General features: G+C 43.2%; 1 protein-coding gene across 15 annotated transcripts in view; it reads left to right on the top strand.

The window, feature by feature from the left end:
• KIAA1671 overlaps positions 1–20001 on the top strand; it is a 128709-nt gene that overhangs the window by 103033 nt on the left and 5675 nt on the right. For 5 of the 15 annotated variants that reach the window (XR_014518412.1, XR_014518413.1, XR_014518416.1 and 2 more), the window contains 5 exons: positions 8783–9023; positions 9114–9291; positions 10494–10618; positions 11728–11858; positions 14353–14439. Coding sequence is in view for 8 of the 15 variants with exons in the window: in XM_083470905.1 (XP_083327031.1) it covers positions 8783–9023; positions 9114–9291; positions 10494–10618; positions 11728–11858; positions 14353–14431 (754 nt within the window). In the remaining 7 variants the exon portion in view is untranslated. Of the gene's footprint in view, positions 1–8782; positions 9024–9113; positions 9292–10493; positions 10619–11727; positions 11859–14352; positions 15026–15134; positions 16030–20001 lie in introns of those variants that run through there. The other 10 variants (XR_014518415.1, XM_083470902.1, XM_083470904.1 and 7 more) reach the window with 4 other exon arrangements.

A 20001-nucleotide genomic window follows, 5' to 3' on the forward strand; every position in this document is an offset into this window, starting at 1 on the left:
ATTCCTCTTTGGTGGTTTCCCCCCTTTTCCATTTTTTGTACACATCCTTTTTTAATCTTAACTCAGTTAAAAGTTCTTTAGATAGCCACCCTGGCTTCTTTAAGCACCTTCCATGTTTCCGTCTCATTGGTATTGCCTGACGTTGTGCTTTTACTATCTCCCTTTTAACAAACTCCCAGCCATCATGAACTCCCTTTCCTTTTAGTATTACTGTCCATGGGATCTCACCCAGCACTTCCCTAAGTTTTATGAAGTCGGCTTTCTTAAAGTCAAGAAATTGAGTCCTAGTATGCTTGGCTGCTCCTTTCCGCTGTATAGTAAACTTCAGAAGAGCATGATCACTCGCGCCTAATGATCCTTCCACTTCTACCCCACTAACCAGGTCATCAACATTGGTTAGGACCAGATCTAAAATGGCTGTTCCTCTTGTTGCTTCTCCCACTTTCTGGACAATGAAGTTGTCTGCAAGGCCAGTGAGGAATCTGTTTGACCTTATGCTCTTGGCTGAGTTTGACATCCAACAAATATCTGGGTAATTGAAGTCCCCCATTACTACTATCTCCCTTCCTTTTGCATGCTTGGCCATCTGTTCCAGGAAGGCATCATCTATGTCCTCCGTTTGGCTTGGGGATCTATAGTAAACTCCCACAATGAGGTCTCTGTTATTCTTCTCTCCCTTAATTTTGACCCAAATGCTCTCACTTTGGCTTTGAGGTTCTAAATCTTGGATTTCTTCACAGGTATACACATCCCTGACATATAACGCCACTCCTCCTCCTTTCTTGTCTGGTCTGTTTCTCTGAAATAGATTGTATCCCCCCATTATTACATTCCAATCATGGGACTTATCCCACCAGGTTTCAGTGATGCCTAATATGTCATATTTAGTTTGCTGTACCAAGAGCTCAAGCTCATCTTGTTTATTTCCCATGCTTTGCGCATTAGTGTACAGACATTGAAGTCCATTAATCATTCCCCCGTGTCTCTTATTTAAGGATTTTTTCCTCCCACCACTAGGTCTGCGTGCTGCTTGCTCCATTTGGTCTATGACATTTGGATGATCATCTTCATCAATTGATAGACTCCTACCTTCAGGAGCACTGTCTCCCTCCCCCACATTAGTCAGTTTAAAGCCCTTCCAGGTCTAATAAATGTCCTTCCAGGTCTAATAAATCAGTATTTTCTAATTTGACCCAGTCCCGGATCCAAGTAACACAGCTCGCTTCATAATACAATTTAAAATTTGGAAGGGAGAATCCGCCTCCATCTTTAATATCTGTTAATATTTTATGTTTTATTTTCGGTTTCTTCGCTTTCCAAATAAATTTAGAAATACCTTTTTGCCATTTCTTGAAGCAGGCCGTGTTATTGTCTGGAAGAAAAACAACATTTTTGGCAATGCGTTCATTTTAATTGCTGCAATTCTTCCTAATAATGATAGGTTCATTTTGCCCCATATTTCTAGATTCCTTTTTAACTCATTTCAACATTTTTCATAATTGTCTTTATAAATATTGATAATTCTAGTTGAGAGCCAGATCCCTAAATATTTCACTTTTTTATGGGTTTCTATTTCTATGGTTTGAAATAATTCCTTTCAGTGTGGTGTAGTGGTTAAGAGCGGTGGACTCGTAATCTGGGGAACCGGGTTTGTGTCTCCGCTCCTCCACCTGCAGCTGCTGGGTGACCTTGGGCTAGTCACACTTCTGTGAAGTCTCTCAGCCTCACTCACCTCACAGAGTGTTTGTTGTGGGGAAGGAAGGGAAAGGAGAATGTCAGCCGCTTTGAGACTCCTGAAGGGGAGTGAAAGGCGGGATATCAAATCCAAACTCTTCTTCTTCTTCTTTTTATCTGCTTCTGTTAAGTTTTTAATTAATAACTTGGTCTTACTTTTATTTAATTTAAATCCTGCTACTTGCCCAAACTCCTGAATTTTTCTATCAGCCTCAAAAGAGAATTTTTGGGATCTTCAACTGTGATTACCAGATCATCTGCATAGGCTTTCAATTTGTATGACTTTTCCCATACTTTAATTCCTTTAATATTTTCATCTGCCCTTATATTTCTCGCCAGGACTTCTAGGACCAAGATAAATAATAAAGGTGATAAAGGGAATGTATTTTACATTCATCTGTTACACCTGATTGACAGTTAATTTAATTTCGCTTTTAGATTTGAATATATAGCTTGAATTCCTTTTCTGAACCCCCCCCCCATAAATTCTAAAGAGACATTGTCAAAGGCTTTTTCAGCATCTATAAACATTAATGCTGCTTGTTTTTCATTTCTCACTTCCAGGTATTCTATAATATCTATAATGTTTCTTATATTGTCTTTCATTTGTCTGCCTGGAAAGAATCCTACCTGGTCATGATGTATATACTCATTCATTACTATTTTCATTCTATTGGCCATTATATTAGCAAATAATTTATAATCATTATTTAATAATGAAATTGGTCTATAACTTTTTATTGATGCCACATTGGCATCTTGTTTTGGAATCAAAGTTATATAAGCCTCTTTCCATGTCTCTGGGACTCTAATATTAAGATTTTATTCATTATTTCCTGTAATGGTATTACAGTTGATTATTTAGTTTCTTATAATATTTTGCTGATAGTCCATTTGTTCCTGGCAATTTCCCTGTTTTTGGCTGCTTAATTGCATCTAATATTTCTTGCGTTGTTATCTGGGCATTTAGAATTTCTAGTTTTTCTTCTTTAATTTTTGGTAAATTACTAGCTTTCAGATATTCATCTATATCCTTCCCCTTTTCACATCCTTTCCTATACAATTCTGTAAAATATTTAACAAAAGGCTTCCTAATTTCTTTTGAATTGTCTATATTTTTTCCATTTTATTTTATTTATGCTATTTTTTTTTGCTCGTTTTTATTCAACTGCCATGCTAATAATTTCCCTGGTTTATTTGCATATTCAAAATACTTTTGTTTCATTCTTTTAATTTTCCATTCTATTTCTTGATTGATGATCATTGAATATTGTGTTTGTAATAATTTTATTACTTGCTTTGTGGACTCTTTGTTTGGTTTGCATATCAGTTCTTTTTCTTTTTTCAATAATGCCTCTAATATTTCTCTCTATTTCCTCCTATACGTATTTTGTTGGATAAATAAGTCCCTCATAACCGCTTTACTAGCATCCCATACTATCTGTGCTTTCGTACGCTTATTTAGGTTTAGCTCAAAATAGTCTCCAAATACCTTTTGTGCTTTTTAAAATTTTTATTTTTAAATTGAATCTAATAAATCCTCATTCAATCTCCATCTAAAAGTGGACTGTATTTCATTTTGCATTTCTAAAAATAAAGGATTGTAGTCTGAGATTGTTCTTGGCATTATTTATATTTTCCTTACCTTCAGTTCTAATTCTTTAGACAGCCACATCACATCTATCCTTGCACTGCTTTCATTCACTTTGAATGGAAAGTGAATTCCCTATCTAATAGATGTTTATTTCTCCAAATGTCTATCAAATTTTAATTGCCCACCATCTCACAGAAGGTTTTTGGGAGTCAGTCCTGTTCAGTATCCTTCTTCCTAATTGTTCTATCCATTTACAATGACACGACTCCATTCAGATTACTCATCAATATCATTTTCTGATCTGCGAAATCCATTAAATCAGTCTCTAATTTCTTATAAAAGTCTGCTTTTTTATCAATAGGGGCATAGATTCCTATTAATAAAAATTGTTCGCCTTGCACCACGATCTGTACCACTATTACTCTTCCTTGGTCATCTTTAAAAATTTGTTTTGGCTCGAATTTTGATTTAATATAAAGGACCACTCCACTATCTATCTGCTGTTATAAATTCCATTCCTAATTTTTTATTACTTAGGACTCTTTGGTATTTGCTTGCTATATGTGTTTCTTGAAGACAAACTATCTAAATTTTGTTTGAGAATTATATATTTTATTCCTTTTTGTTTTATTATTTAAGCTGTTTACGTTCCAACTTAATACCTTTAAATTTGCCATTTTGTTTTACTGTTTGTTTTTACCTACGACCTTGTCTAATATTCCCCTTTGTCTTGATTATATAAGTTATCTACATCCCCTCCTGTTGCTCCGCTTATTGGATCTCTGCCTGTCCCTCCTGCTGGTCCCATTGGATCTTGACCTGTCCCTCCTACCAGGCCGAGAGGGCCTAGTACTGTATATGGGTTATCAAATTCAAAATCTCTGCCATGTTTTTGCCAGAATTCGTGTGCTTGATCTTCATTTGCCAATGTATATTTTTTGCTTTTGTATTTAAAGGAAATTCTTTCTGGGAATTCCCATCTGAATTTTATTTTGGATTTAATCAAACCATTTGTTATATAATGGATTCTCTTGCGTCTTTGTCATAAAATCAGGGGGATTTCCTTGTAAATGGCCACCTCATTACTGTCAACCTGGAGACTGTTTTCATAATTTTTTGGAGAATAGCTCCCCTGACCCCAAGCAGTCTCCAGGTTGCTTTCTAGCTCTAGAAGTCTTCAAACGACACCCGGTAGCAACTTGATTCTTCCAGATACTCCTGACTTTCCCCCAACCAATCAGCAATTGTCTTGGCTATATATGTCAACAAATCTTGTTTCTCCCTCCTTCTCTGGCAAACCTCTTATTCTGAGAACATTGGATTTTTGCCTCATCTCAAGGAGGGCAAGCTGTAACTCAAATTGGTCCTGCCTGCCCGACAGACCTCTCACGTCGCTCTTAATTACCTCTTGTTCTTCCTGCAATTCTTGGGTGACTTTTTCCATTTTTTGAGTTTGGGTCTCCAAATTTTTAACGGTTATTTCCATGGCATCTGTCACCTTTTTTGTATGCTTTTCCATCTCCCCCCTAATATCCTCCTTGACACTATCAAATTGTGTTTGCATTTGTGCCAGCATTTCCTTTTTAAAGTCTCCCAAAATGGAAACCATCTCAGATGCTATACTACCCTCAGGAACTGAATCTCATCGACCTGAGAGGCCTTTACTTCTTTCTAGTTGGAGATGCCATCCCTTGCTTACTTACAATTTTATGTCTGTTTAAGAACAGACATTAAAAACACTGGCAAAACAATGGCTTCTCAGTGTCACTCTTATCCAGGGGTCGGTAAGGTTTATCTCGCTTGGGCTGGTTCACTCCACTGGAGATCCCTCCATGGGCCAGATCGTGCACATGCATAAGCATGCGCAGCCGTGATTTCCGGTGTCTGCTGCGCAGGTGAGATTTTCGGCGTCTGAGTATGCGCAGACGCGATTTTCGGCACCACAGAAGCGAGTCCCTGCGTTGCGCTGCACCGGTTTAGCACAGCGCGCGGGGGCTTGCCGAGCAGGCAGCTTGGTTTGGGGGCGGCTTGTGGGCTGGTTAAATGACCCCATGGGCCGCTTGTGGCCCATGGGCCTTAGCTTGCCTACCCCTGCTCTTATTAGTTGCTCAAGGCCACCTCTCAGATTTTTGTTTCGGTTCTCAACCTAATAACAAGAGCAAACAGGATGGAAATGAAAAAAATCAAACTGTTCGCAGAGACATAGTATGTTCACCAATACAAAGAGTACGCATTTAGCAAATATGGACAAAGTAACTTAAGGTTTATAGGAATTTAAAGATTAAACAATTTAAAGATTAAACCGTAGGCACAGTTAATAAAAAAAATTAAAAAATTGTAATGCTGCTCACGGCTGCTCAGTTCTTTTGATTTTTTTATTTATTATTATTATTATTTACTGAATTTATATACCGCCCTATACCCGGGTCTTTCAGTACTTCCAAATAGTTCCTGTCACACGTGGGTAATTGTAAATTGTAAATCCAAAATGTTTATACATCCAAAATAATTGTAAATCCAAATTAATATGATATTTTCCTTACACACTGGTCTTCACCATTCTTTATATTATTTCTCACAACGTATGCCCTCCAGCTAATTCCAGGCACTCTCCCATCCCGAGGGTCCCTCCCAGAGTTGGGTGAGTGTTCACCTGCTTAGCTTTGGGTCTGAATGTGGAGATCCAGGTGTTATTAATCCAAAATCCAGAAAGCCGGTGCTCTTTTGTCAAGCTCCAATTTAAAGGACATTATTCCAAATCAGGACTAATAGAGCACCTTCCAAGTTTAGTGTCAAAACCAATCCTGTTAAATTCCAAAAAAGAAAAAAAAATAGTTCTCTTTTTTTAAAAAAAATAATTTTTATTAAGTTTTCCATTTTAACAACCAAATCAAATCACATTAAGTATTCCAAATTATACATATACATATCAAATAATCCAAATATTCTGCTGAGTTATTAATTTTTTATTGGGACTTCCCATGCTTCAAGTTCAGGGGGGCGGGGCTCTGATCATCTCATATCTCTAGTGTGCATGCACACGAAAGCTCATACCAAGAACTAACTTAGTTGGTCTTTAAGGTGCTACTGGAAGGAATTTATTTATTTTGACTATGGCAGACCAACACGGCTACCTATCTGTAACTCTACTTCTTTTGATAGTCATTTCTAATAGTTCCTTTAAATCTTCCTGTTGTTTTCCTTCTTTCATGGCCTCTGAGTTGTTTCCACAGGCGAGTTGAAGTAAAATGGTGTGTTTCTGTGTGAATTTTATGTGTATGATACCCCCTCCTTCTTTCTGAAATTGGGGCTGGTTTGTTGGGCATCCGCGGATGACACTGCATCTTCCCATACCCCAGGAAGATTTTGGAAGGCTGATTACTCCCATCTCAGCCTCTAATTACCCCGTGGGAGCCGGAGTGATGGTATTTTCAGCCATCTTCCGTGGCGCCTCAAGCGGAAGTCCAGAAAATATAGTTCTCACCATAGAAGCGTCCAATATTGTCCTTTAAGCACTTACAAATCTTTCCCTTGCAGTTGGCAGATTGCCAGAAAATGGAAGTTGACTTCCTCTTTAGTTTCTGTTTTGCCAAATTTAATTTTATTTGGATAAAATAACTTTTAAACTGCTTATTGTTCTTCAGCTTCAATTGTTGTTATGCAAATCTGCAAACTGACAAACTGGAACGTGTCCAGAGGAGGGCAACCAAAATGGTCAAAGGTCTGGAAACGATGCCTTATGAGGAATGGCTAAGGGAGCTGGGCATGTTTAGCCTGGAGAAGAGGAGGTTAAGGGGTGATATGATAGCCATGTTCAAATATATAAAAGGATGTCATATAGAGGAGGGAGAAAGGTTGTTTTCTGCTGCTCCAGAGAAGCGGACACGGAGCAATGGATCCAAACTACAAGAAAGAAGATTCCACCTAAACATTAGGAAGAACTTCCTGACAGTAAGAGCTGTTTGACAGTGGAATTTGCTGCCAAGGAGTGTGGTGGAGTCTCCTTCTTTGGAGATCTTTATGCAGAGGCTTGACAACCATATGTCAGGAGTGCTCTGATGGTGTTTCCTGCTTGGCAGGGGGTTGGACTCGATGGCCCTTGTGGTCTCTTCCAACTCTATGATTCTATGATTCAGTGTGTGGGTTCCCAATCTGGCTAACCACTGTGGGGAAAGAGTAAGGGACAAGATGGTTCTTTGGGTATGATCACTGGGGCTTTTCTCTTAAAATGTCCATCATTCTCTTCATGGAAACTCCGAAATGGCAGTTCTGCACTTCCTTCCAAGATGCAGTTGTCAGGACTGGTCGTTGTCCTCTTCCGATCACCACACAAACGCTTCTTGTTCTTTTATAACTTTTTATTGCGTATTAACAAAACAATCTTATAAACGGTTCTTAACTATTATTCCTCAGAGTCACTTATTTCAGATACCTTCTGAGCTCTGCTTCTCCATGACCAGCCACTCTCAAAATGGCGAAGGCGCCCTTCCTTTCGCTTTCCCGCTCTTTTTTCTAACCTCCTGGCTAGAGCTGGCTTGTATCTCCCCTCCTCCAAATCTGAGCTAGAACTGAACCCTTGCCTTTCCTGGGAACAGCCGGTTCCTCCCTGTTGTTCCTGTTGCTCCCTTCTATTAGATTCACTGCTCTCCTCCTCCCCCCTTGGGGAATGCTTTCTCCCTCTGGGAAACTGGAATCTTCTAACTCTAACTCTTCCCTGACAGCAGTCAGTATGCACACTGTGGCTTCCTTGCTCCTGGTGCATTTGGTGTGCTTGTTCTTCAGGGTGTTTTCTTCCTTGGTACCTGGACTCTTCAGTGTTGCAGGGCATCCTGGGACCCCCTGCCTCTCCTTGGCTTTGTAAACATACCACTTCCTGTGCTCTGTGGCAAGAAAGGGGCAAGAAAGGAAGAATGCCAAGTGAGATAATAGGTTATTGTCAGTATTACACTGTTATTCATTAACTCTCCTCCTCCCTAAGGTCCTAGGGCAGGTTACAACATTCAAAAACAGCATCGAAAACAGTTTAAAACAATTTAGAATCACAGAACTAAGAGGGATCCTAAAGATACGCATCTCAGGTGCCAAAGGCCAGAGTTTTGGCATTTCCCCAAGGCTGTATAGTGCAGGTCCCACAACTCAGGGGTTGCAACAGAGAAGGCCCTCTCCAGCCCCACACCCCCACCTTGCAATCCTGAGGGAGCTACCAAAAGGGCTCCCTCTGCTGATCTTAATATCTGGGTGGACCTCTAGGGAAAATAGCACTCCACATGTTGTTTGTGCCATTGAGTCAGTTCTGGGGACAAGAAAGGTGGGAGGAGGTGAGGTTGAGCTTTAAGCAGCCTGCTTCAAGAGGCAGCTGTCTCCTGGGTTGGGGGGTGATTCAGTCACCACCCAGCCTTCCCTGCTTTGTATTCCTCTGGCTAACCACTGCTCTGTTCCCCTTGGTTGTTGTAGCTTTGTGCCAGAATCCCCTTCCTCAGAAAGCAACATGGCTTCAGCCCGGAAACAGCCCCCCAGCAGCCGGTTCTCGTCCTTCTCCTCTCAAACAGATCCTGCCTCTGCAACCGACCAGCACGATTCCTCCAGGGACCACAGGAGCACCAGTCTGGACCGCTTCAGCACAGATGTAGAATCTGCAGATGGGGCTAAGGCCCCTGCGTTAGCAGGGGACGGCCCAGACTTCTCCTTCCTGGAGGTAAGTTCTTGAGGCATGTCCCTGAGGGACACATTGCAGGCAGTGTTGCAGGTCTGTGTTTGACAGCATGTGTGTTTGTTCTTCTCAAAGCAAACTCCTGTGCTGGACTCCAGTGTCTTGAAAACCCGCGTGCAGCTCAGCAAAAGGAGGCGCCAGCACCGAGCCCCAATTTCCCACTCGCTCAGAAGAAGCACCGGGGGAGACACTGAGCAGCGGCTCTCTGTGACAGAAGAGGCAGACAGCACGTGGTTGTTCAAGGGCTCCACAGGTAGCTGAGGGAAGGTGTCCTGTGCTATATAACCTGTCCCAAATCCCCAGAATCTGCCAAATAGTTCCATGAGTGATACAAGTAAGCGAGCCAAGCTGCAGGATCCCAGCCAATTTGAACCTGGATTACTTGCCATCCTTGAGCACATTGAAAGGGTGTTGGATAGCCCAGAGCTGTGTGCCTGGTCGTTGTGCCCTTAGAATAGTGTCCAACGGATACATTGTCAGGTGCAGCTTCATTCTCTCTATCTGGATGGTTCACTGTGAGGGAGAGGTGAGGTGGGAGACCTTAGCCAAAAGCACATGGAACTGGGCACTTCCCGCCTTTGTAGGTTGGAAGTACTCATCAGTGCAGGCTCCGAGACTTTCATCATCATCTTCGTCCACTTGTTTCTATACTGTTTTCTGGCCAAGACCCACAAAACGGTGAACAAATTAATATGAGAGACAATACAATAAAGCTATAGTAAATACAAATGTGGACGTAAATCCATTTAGCAGCACACAGTGATTCATACTTCATACTTTCCCAAGCTGCATTTGTGCTCGGACCAAAACACAGCTGCCACCCACAACACAATGGCCCATGTGACGGGCTTCTCTCTGGAAGCAGCTGTAGCTGTGGGACTCACTGGCTCAGCCTTCTGGCTCTTCAAGAGGCTGCAGTTCTCCAGGTGCAAATGCAGGAAAGAAGGGAGGGGGAGGCTAAACTTGATTTTCACCTCCCAGCCAGCAAGGATCTTATTACTGCTGCCCTGCTACCTCTCCAGTCACCTCTGTACCTGGAAGGGTCAGGAAAGGTTGTTTAGACCCAGAATTCTCCCATGGTGCCTCTGGTTGCAAAGTGGGTGGTTGTTGGAGCAGCAGTGGGCCCTTGGCTAGTCTTGGGGCCACAGTGCCTGACCTTTCCACCACAGGGAGATTGGAGACAGAGGGACCTGGTCAGCAAAGTCACAGAGGCCTGGGCAGGAGCAAAGATGGCAGAGGGTGAAGTCGCATCCCCCGGCTGACCAAGCTGCTTTCTGGTGCTTCTGGCTTGGGAGAATTGATTGGAAAGTCATCCCAAGGACTGCTTTGAAAGGAGACAGAAGCTGCTGGTGGGAGGGGGCCAAGCAGTGGGTTTCTAGCCCTGTGTTTTGTGCCTTCCTTCCCTCCCTCCCTCCCAAAGTGTCTGAAGCCTCATGAGTAATCCTCATTCTTAAGCAGAAAACTCAGCCAAGAAAGAAGACTCTGGTGAGGACGGAAACCCACAGCCAACAGAGAGGTCGCCCATCTCTCAGCTGCAGAGGCTCCCTGTCTTTCCAGGGATGGACCACTCAGCCCTCAAGGTGAATGTTGGTGCACCCCCCCCCCCCAATACACACTTGTCCTTAGCATTGGGAACCTGTCGTGGAGTATATTTCAGAGACACTGTGGAGAGGTTGATTCTGCCTCAACCTGCGCTGAGAAACACGTGGTACTAGTTCATGTAATTTGGTAGCACAAGAAGAGAAATGTCATGGGGGCACTTTGGGTACCAATGGGAATACCTGGAGCCCATTCTGAGCCCCAAAGGTACCTGAGGGTGGGCTATGGAAATGGTGTACCTCACATGTTGCATGCAAGGAGGCAGTGGAACGGTGTGGGGTGAAGGGGCCAGTGACTGGGGACTGGGAACTGGAAGCCCAGTAGACAGCTGGGAGGCCCATGCCCTGTGCTGTGAGCCTCCATTCAACGCTGCCTGAAGATTTAGGAAGCTGCCCCTTACCGTGTCAGAATGTTTGTATTATTGCTACAATTTATTGATTTATTGCCTTCCAAACCACCATCTCAAGGTGATTTACACGTCAGATAATTAAAAGCAGTTAGAAACACTAAAGTAACAAATGCATTTGAAACAAGATTAAAACCATACAAAATAGGCATTCATGGCAAAGTCCCATGGTTTATCTGGTTGGGAAAGCCTGTTGAAACAAAAATGTCTTCAGCTGTTTCCAGAAAGTGGACTCCTTCCTTCTCTCATCCGAGATGCTGTTCCACAGAACAGTTGCAGCTGCACTAAAACCCCTGTCCTGAGTTCCTGTGGAGTAGGGTTTTGGGAACTTGCAGGAGAGACTGTCCTGCAAACTGCAGAGATCTGCTGGGTGTCTAAGTGTTAGGGCAGTCTGGTCTCAGCCTGGTCTCCCCTCAAAGGCCTCCTCAGGTCTTTTCCACGAGCTGCTCCTTGATTACTTTGTGACTGGATGCCCTAGCCGGGTGCTCCATCCCTGAAATCATGCCCCTCCACATGATCCATAGCCACCCTTGCCTGGTGATGGCCAGAAGGCACCAGGCCCTTGGCTAGACATTCCTTGGAGTGAGCTCATTGCTGATGGGTCCCTTTCTCACGCCTCCTTTGGTGAAACTTGTGATCCAACCGTGACATTTACCAGAGGGTTCCCCTCTCGCCACCCTCCAGGCTCAACTCAGGAAAAGACATGAACCAGATGGAACAGGAGAAGTGCAGTTGTCCAAGTCACCAAAATTCCCATTTCAGGCTGGAGTTCCTGCTGGCAGAGTTCTGCCTGTTGGCACGGAGAAAGAAGAGAGGTGAGGAGGCTTGTTGTCAGGGTGACATTCTGATAAATTCACCTTGTAAGTTTTTCTGCAGATTTTACTGCTTTGCTACTTGTGAAAGCCCCACCTTCTAGCTTCCCAAAAGTCTTTTGGTTTCTGAGATTCCAGCAGGGGTTGCCCAAATACTTTAAATCCTGCCTTTATAGTCATAAGGGCTGGTGACTTTAAAATTATAAATCTTGAAGTGGAATTCTACAGCTTATACAGTGGCACCTCAGTTTACGAACTTAATCCTTCTGGAAGTGCGTTCTTAAACCAAAGCCGTTCTTAGACTGAGGTGTGCTTTCCCTAATGAGACCTCCCGCCCCGGTGCCCTCCCACCATTCAACTTCTGTTCATAGACCAAGGTAAAGTTTGCTAACCGGAACACTACTTTCAGTTTTGCGGAGTTCGTATTCCAAATAGAATCATAGAGTTGGAAGAGACCACAAGGGCCATCGAGTCCAACCCCCTGCCAAGCAGGAAACACCATCAGAGCACTCCTGACATATGGTTGTCAAGCCTCTGCTTAAAGACCTCCAAAGAAGGAGACTCCACCACACTCCTGGGCAGCAAATTCCACTGTCGAACAGCTCTTACTGTCAGGAAGTTCTTCCTAATGTTTAGGTGGAATCTTCTTTCTTGTAGTTTGGATCCATTGCTCCGTGTCCGCTTCTCTGGAGCAGCAGAAAACAACCTTTCTCCCTCCTCTATGTGACATCCTTTTATATATTGGAACATGGCTATCATATCACCCCTTAACCTCCTCTTCTCCAGGCTAAACATGCCCAGCTCCCTTAGCCGTTCCTCATAAGGCATCGTTTCCAGGCCTTTGACCATTTTGGTTGCCCTCCTCTGGACACGTTCCAGTTTGTCAGTGTCCTTCTTGAACTGTGGTGCCCAGAACTGGACACAGTACTCTAGGTGAGGTCTGACCAGAGCAGAATACAGTGGCACTATTACTTCCCTTGATCTAGATGCTATACTCCTATTGATGCAGCCCAGAATTGCATTGGCTTTTTAAGCTGCCGCGTCACACTGTTTGCTCATGTCAAGTTTGTGGTCAACCAAGACTCCTAGATCCTTTTCACATGTACTGCTCTCAAGCCCGGTGTCACCCATCTTGTATTTGTGCCTCTCATTTTTTTTGCCCAAGTGCAATACTTTACATTTCTCCCTGTTAAAGTTAATCTTGTTTGTTTTGGCCCAGTTCTCTAATCTGTCAAGGTAGTTTTGAAATGTGATCCTGTCCTCTGGGGTGTTAGCCACCCCTCCTAGTTTGGTGTCATCTGCAAATTTGATCAGGATGCCCTTGAGTCCATCATCCAAGTCGTTGATAAAGATGTTGAATAAGACCGGGCCCAAGACAGAACCCTGTGGCACCCCACTAGTTACTCTTCTCCAGGATGAAGAGGAACCATTGATGAGCACCCTTTGGGTTCAGTCAGTCAGCCAGTTACAAATCCACTGAGTGGTAGCATAGTCAAGACCGCATTTTACCAGCTTCTTTACAAGAATATCATGGGGCACCTTGTCAAATGCCTTGCTGAAATCAAGGTAGGCTATATCCACTGCGTTCCCTTCATCTACCAGGCTTGTAATTCTGTCAAAAAACGAGATCAGGTTATTGATAGTTCATAAACAGGGCTGTTCTTGAACCAAGGTACCACTGTACTACATTCAAGACTACATACAGACCCTATTCTCGTCCCCAGTTTTGAGACTGTATTTACATAAATACCAGCACTTTGCTGAGTTTTTGCACTTTAAACATTTTTTAAATGAGAAGTGTGCTTTCGAAAGGCATGAAAAGCCTCGTGGGGAAACTTGGGGAACTCATGCAGTTTCTTTGTTTTTTGATTGCCCTGTTTCCAGCCCCAGATAAGCTACTATTTTCAATGTTCGTATTTTAAGTTTTTTCTTCTTGTTCTGTGAGTGAAGCCAATAAGGAATCACCAAGCAGAACTGTATCATCCTGTTCGCTGCACCTTCTATCAGATTTGGTCATCTGGCAGCATCTCAAAAGGCAAACAAAGGCTTCACTCATGGTGTCAGTGGGAGGAAGCACAAAGCAGTTGCTGAGTTGTCTTTCTGGGTTCAGGCGACCATAATCACCAGCCAGGGCTGCATTGGCAAGACTTCCAAACTTCTGCCCCAGCCAAGCTCAGCATGATCAGCTGTGAGGGAGCAATGGCTGCGCATTTCGCCATGCAGTGCAGAGGGAAAAGATCCTCCTTTAGATGCATTAGTAGGATTGAATCCAAAGGTTTTGCTGAAACTTTGGGCAACCAGGATGTGTTCCCCGCCTTCTCACCTGTGCACAAAGAGGACCAAACAAGGGCTAAGGGCAGAGGGAGAATGGGCTTGTGAGAAGCAGGCACCCTCTTTATTTCAGCTCCCCAGTAATGAATTTCTCATGGAAGGACCTCGAATGGGATGTGCATTTGTTTGTAAAGGGAGTGACCCAGGCCTGTTTCCTGCATTCCAGGTCGGAGGAGCTGTCTCCACGTTGGCTGAAGGAGCTGAAGTCCAAGAAGAGGCAGAGCCAGTACGAGAACCAAGTGTGACGACCGAGGTCTGGAGGTGGCGGCAGTGGCGGTGATGGGGTTAGCTGCCTGTTGAGTGGAAGAGGGTCTGCAGAGCAAATGAGCCTGGCCCAATGCAGGGGGGAAAGGGCGGGGTGACCAGGGGCCATCAGCCATAATGTCTCATTGAGGAGCTCTGGATTCCAGATGCTTGGGTGGCAAGCATTTTTTAGAAACTTTTTGTTTTTTTGAAATCATTTTTAGTTGGTTTTACAAATACAGTGGTACCTCGGGATGCGAACAGGATCCGTTCCGGAGCCACATTCGCATCCTGAAGCGAACGTAACAAGCGACAGCGCGTGGGTGGGTTGCGGTTTGCTGCTTCCATGCATGAGCGTGACGTCATTTTGAGCATCTGCGCATGCACGAGCGGCGAAACCTGGAAGTAACGTGCTCTGTTACTTCCAGGTTGCAACTCGAACATGCTCAATGTGAAGCACATTCAACCCGAGGTATGACTGTACAAAGTTATAAAAAGTATCCAAATATATATCCATATATAGAGATTTCTCCAAATCTGAGGACTTCCCCCAATCCACTCCATGGAGTCCCATTTTAAACATTTAATCAGTGATGGCCAAACTTGACCCTCCATCTGTTTTGGGACTACCAATTCCCAACATCCCTGAAAACTGGTCCTGTTAGCTAAGGATGATGGGAGTTGTAATCCCAAAACAGATGGAAGGCCAATTTTGGCCATCACTGCATTTATTACTACATATTCTTCGCTACTGCAACTTTTATATCAATCCCTATTATACATGGTAATTGTTACACTACAAATGAAATCAAAGTCCTGCTAATGTTTCCATCTGCTTACAGTGGTTTCCTAAATAACTTATAAATTTTTCCCATTCTTTTATAAAGTTTTTGTCCTCTTGGTTTCTGAGTTTTCCAGTCAGTTTTGCCATCTCGGCATGGTCCATTAGTTTGGTTTGCCACTCCTCTCTGGTAGGGACTTTGTGTTCTTTCCATTTCTGGGCTAGTAACATCTGGGCAGCTGTTATTCCATACATGAAAAGTATTTTCTGTTCCTTTGGAATGTTGGTACCTGTAATTCCTAATAGAAAAGCTTCTGGTTTCTTAAGAAAGGTTATTTTAAGCATTTTTTTTTCATTTCATTATATATCATCTCCCAGAAAGCTTTTATTACCTTACAGTTCCACCACATATGGTAAAAGGTACCTTCTTTTTCTTTACATGTCCAGCAGGTATTTGTACTTGTCCTCTTACATTTTTGTCAGCTTAGTAGGCATCAAATATCACTGGTACATCATTTTCATATAGTTTTCTTTCAGTGCACTGTAAATTTCAAGTCTGTTTTCCATAACCTTTCCCAATCTGCCATTTGGATATTATGTCCCAAATCCTTTGCCCAGTGTATCATTACTGACTTGTTCATGTTTGTATGCCACTCTAAAAGCAAACTAGACATTTTGGACAATAATTTAACATTATTTTCTAACAACTCTTTTTGAAATCTTGATATTTCACAACTAAAACTTTTCTTTTTATCTGTCTTAGAGATATAATCTAATTGGTGATACTGTAACCAATCCGTTAATAAATCTCTTACCGCCTCCTAGTTGGCCAATTTTTTCAGAGATATTGTTTCTAAAGCCACCAAGATGTTTTTTGTTCTAATAAGTTTTTATATTTCCCCCTTATCTCAAAAATTTATTTTCTTATTAAGTGGTTCTGAAAACCTTTATGCACCTTTGCTTTTCCATAACATAAGTATTTGTGCCATCCAAATCTATTATCGTGTCCTTCTAGATTTAAAATATCTGCAATTTATTTCATGGAATGCTGGGGACAGTGGATTGGGTATTTCCTCTCGCATGACCTCAGGCAGGAGCAAAGACTTGTGGGAGGCAGGCACTTCCTCCTCAGTCTTTTTTCTCCTGCCTGACTCAGCAGTCTGTTTTGCCTGGCTTTCCTTCTTCAGATAAGTTTTTCAATTTTGATCTCATTTTATTATTGCTTTATTTTATCTAGTCCTGCTTAGTTTTAGCAACTTATCCCGTCTTTGAGTCTTGCATACACACACACACTCTCCAAAAAATATTTCATCTTTCCCCACCCTGGTTGTTTCCAATAGCAACCTTAGTTCTTCTTGTTTTTAGTTTATTTCGTATACTTCCTTGCAGAGCATCCTTGTATAATGTTCTCCTTCACGGTCACTGAATATGCTCGTTTTTTGCATGCTGTGGCTCCGTTTTGCCACATTTATCAGATTTAAAGATGGGGGGGGGGGATCCTACCCAAGTCTTTTTGCAATTGCAGCTCAATTTTAGTGGCTGCTGGCTCCAAATCACCACCTCATTTCTTTGGTGATTTCTACAGCCTTTAGCCATTATTTTCTGTATCATTTCAGGCTTCATTAAGGCTTCATATTGACTACTCTCCTAGTTCGTGGTACGGCAGAAGGAGTTGGGGTTATTATTCCTCAGCAATATATTCTCCTCCCAGTTCGCAGTCATGGCAACGGAGTGAGCAGGCACTGATAGACTGCTTCTGAACCTCCTAGTTAAGGAGTGATTCAATTGTTTATTATTATTTTCACTTACTATTCTGCGTCTTGCAGACCCAATCCACTTGTGACTGCATTGGAGAGATGTATGTTTGTGCCATTTCCCATAGTCCATGATTGTGGCATTGGAAGTGAATGCATTCATATTTATCCGTTCCTAGATGACCTGCTCCTCCAGGCAACATCCCTTCAACAGGCTCATCTCCATTTGCAGATCACCCTCAATCTCACAGCTTCTTGATCAGCTACAAAAAAAGTTGCTTGGCTCCATCACAAAGGATCATTCACTTAGGCACCCGGCTAGATACAGTTCAAATCTCGTGACTCTTCACCAGAGCAGATCAGCAAAATCTCCACAGCGGCAGCTTCAATCTTAAAGACAAAAAAGATGGCAGCCAAACAACTGTCAACAATTCTAGGTCTCTGCATGTGAGCCTCTCAGATTACACCTTGAGCGAAACACCACACAAGAACCCTGCAGTGGTTTTTACTTCTGCATCAATGAGAGATCATTCAAAATTGGCCCAGGTCTTTGCTCTTATCTCCTCAACTCAAACTGTCCATGCTGCGCAAACCTCCAGTCTTTGGAAAGGCACTCCATTCAGAAATCCCTGCAGCACTCAGGTAACCAGGTTTACAAGGTTTAATCTCTCTACACTCAATGCCTCCGAAGGCCACTTACTCCATCAATTGGCTAGAGTTGAGAGCAGCCAGACTGGCAATTGTTTGTTTCTCCTCTCGTCTTCAACTCCATCACGTCCTTCTTTGAACAGACAACTCAACAACAAAAGCCCCACATATCTCGTTAAGGAGAGACCCATTTGGAATCTCTCCAGAAAGAGATGGCTCTTCTCTTCAGTTGGGCTGAGAGTCAACTCCTCAGCCTCATGGCAGATCTTACCACCGGTGACGGCAAACAGTTTGATTGAGCAGATCCCAGGTAAATCAAGGGGAATGGATACTGAATGAACAGGAGTTTCTTCAGATTCAACAATGCTGGGGTCCTCTACAAGTCGATCTCTTTGCTCACAAGCTAAACTGTCAGCTACCCCATTACTTTGGCAGGTTCAAAGACAACCAAGCAGACAACTGGGATGCCCTAATGACGCCATGGCCGAAGGAATTATTGTATGCCTTCCCTCCTCAAGCTATCATTCCGAGAGTCCTCTGAAAGATCAGGTTGGAAACAGCTCAGGTGGGTCTTGTTGCACCATTCTGGCCCCGCAGACCTTGGCTGTCAGAGATTCAGGCTTTCAGTGGCACCACCATTTCATCTTCCTGGATTTACTTCCAATTTACTTCGCCAGGAACCATTGACTCATCCAATCCTACAATGGTTGAACCTGACTGCATGGCGTTTGAGCACCATAGACTGAAATATCGTGGTCTGGATGAGATTGTTATCTCCACCATTCTAGCTTCCAGATGTCCATCCGCAAGATGTATTTATCAATCAACATGGTCAGCCTTTACCTCCTGGTGTAAAGCTGTGGCTACACAGAGTTCTCCACTATCTCCAACATGGTCTGCAAAATGGTCTATGGCCTAATACTTTAAAATGTCACCGTTCCACCATTTCTTCGACTTTAAGTTCTGCTGGCTGTTCTTCACTGTCACAGAACGTTGCTAATCAAACGTTTCCTCAAAGGAACCATGTTACAGCATCCTCCAGTGAGTACCGTTTTCCATCATGGAACTTGCATTCTGTTCTGTCAGCACTGCAACGGCCTCCATTTGAACCACTATGCCAAATTTCCTTAAAGAACCTTTCTTTTGAAATCCTATTTTTGGTTACGATACCTCAGGTGAGATGAGTTTCAGAACTGTCAGCCTTGTCAATAGCAAAGCATTTATGCATCTTCCATTAGGAGAAGGTGGAAGATCCCTCCTTTCTACCAAAAGATCTTACAAAATTCCACATTCGACAGAAACTCATTCTCCTGACTTTTTGTGCTGATCCAACAGTAGTCAGCCATCATGACTGCGTCCCAGCAACCCTGGTACCTGGTCTCCATCACTTTCATGTCCTGATGGAATCTCTCCCCCTGCTCGTCACTCATTGAACCCAGGTTCTCAGGAAACCGGTCCATATATGAAAATAGGTAGTGCATCTTGACGCTCATGTTGCAGCCCAGGTTTCTGAAAGCAGTCAGCATGTTGTTGACAAGTTCTGCGTAGTTTCTGGCCTTATTGTTGCCAAGAAAGTTCTTCACTACCAGAACAAATGCCTTCCACGCTTCCAGTTCCACTTCGTTCATTGAGTTTCCACTTCGTTCATTGAGATCTCTGATGAGCTGACGGATCTGAGGACCGTCAAAGATGCCAGCTTTCAACTTCTCCATGGTCAATCCTGGAAAAGCCTGGCACAAGTAAATGAAGCAGTCACCATCCTTGATTAAGCCGAGCTTGATGTGTAGCGGTGGGAAGAGTATTCTGTCTCTGTCCACCAGAGGGTCATTGATGACGTTCCTTTCTTTGCAAGGCACCAATTCCTCCTACACAGGCCAGTCCTTCTTCGTGTAATGCTGAGCACGGTCCCTACTATCCCACATGCACAGAAAACATGGGTACTTGGTGAAGCCAGACTGTTGTCCCAACAAAAAGTTCACCATCTTCAGGTCAACACAAATAAACCACTTAATGCTGATCATAACCAATTTTCTCCAGCACATACTTCACCGCTTCATAGTTCTCCTTCAGTGTAGTTGAGTGAGCCAGGGGTATAGAGGCAAACTGGTTGCCGTTGTGTAGCAGAACACATTTCAGTGATCGCTTGCTGCTGTCAATGAACAGTCTCCAATCTTTTGGGTTCGTACTGTGGCACTCCAAGCTTGAGCAGAAGCTGTGCAATATCTGCACAGTACACCAAGTCCTTCTCTTCCGAGAAAAAATGGAGGTACTCTTGATGCCTGTTGCGCAAGAAGCTGATGTGAGCACTGTCAGAGAGGAGGTTTTTTTCCTTCAATCTGGATGCCAACAGTTTGGCAGAGTCCTTTGACAAGCTGAGGTCACGAACTAG

This window comes from Podarcis liolepis (genome assembly GCF_965112155.1).
Source record: "Podarcis liolepis genome assembly, chromosome: 13".
In the NCBI taxonomy this organism is placed as follows: domain Eukaryota; kingdom Metazoa; phylum Chordata; class Lepidosauria; order Squamata; family Lacertidae; genus Podarcis; species Podarcis liolepis.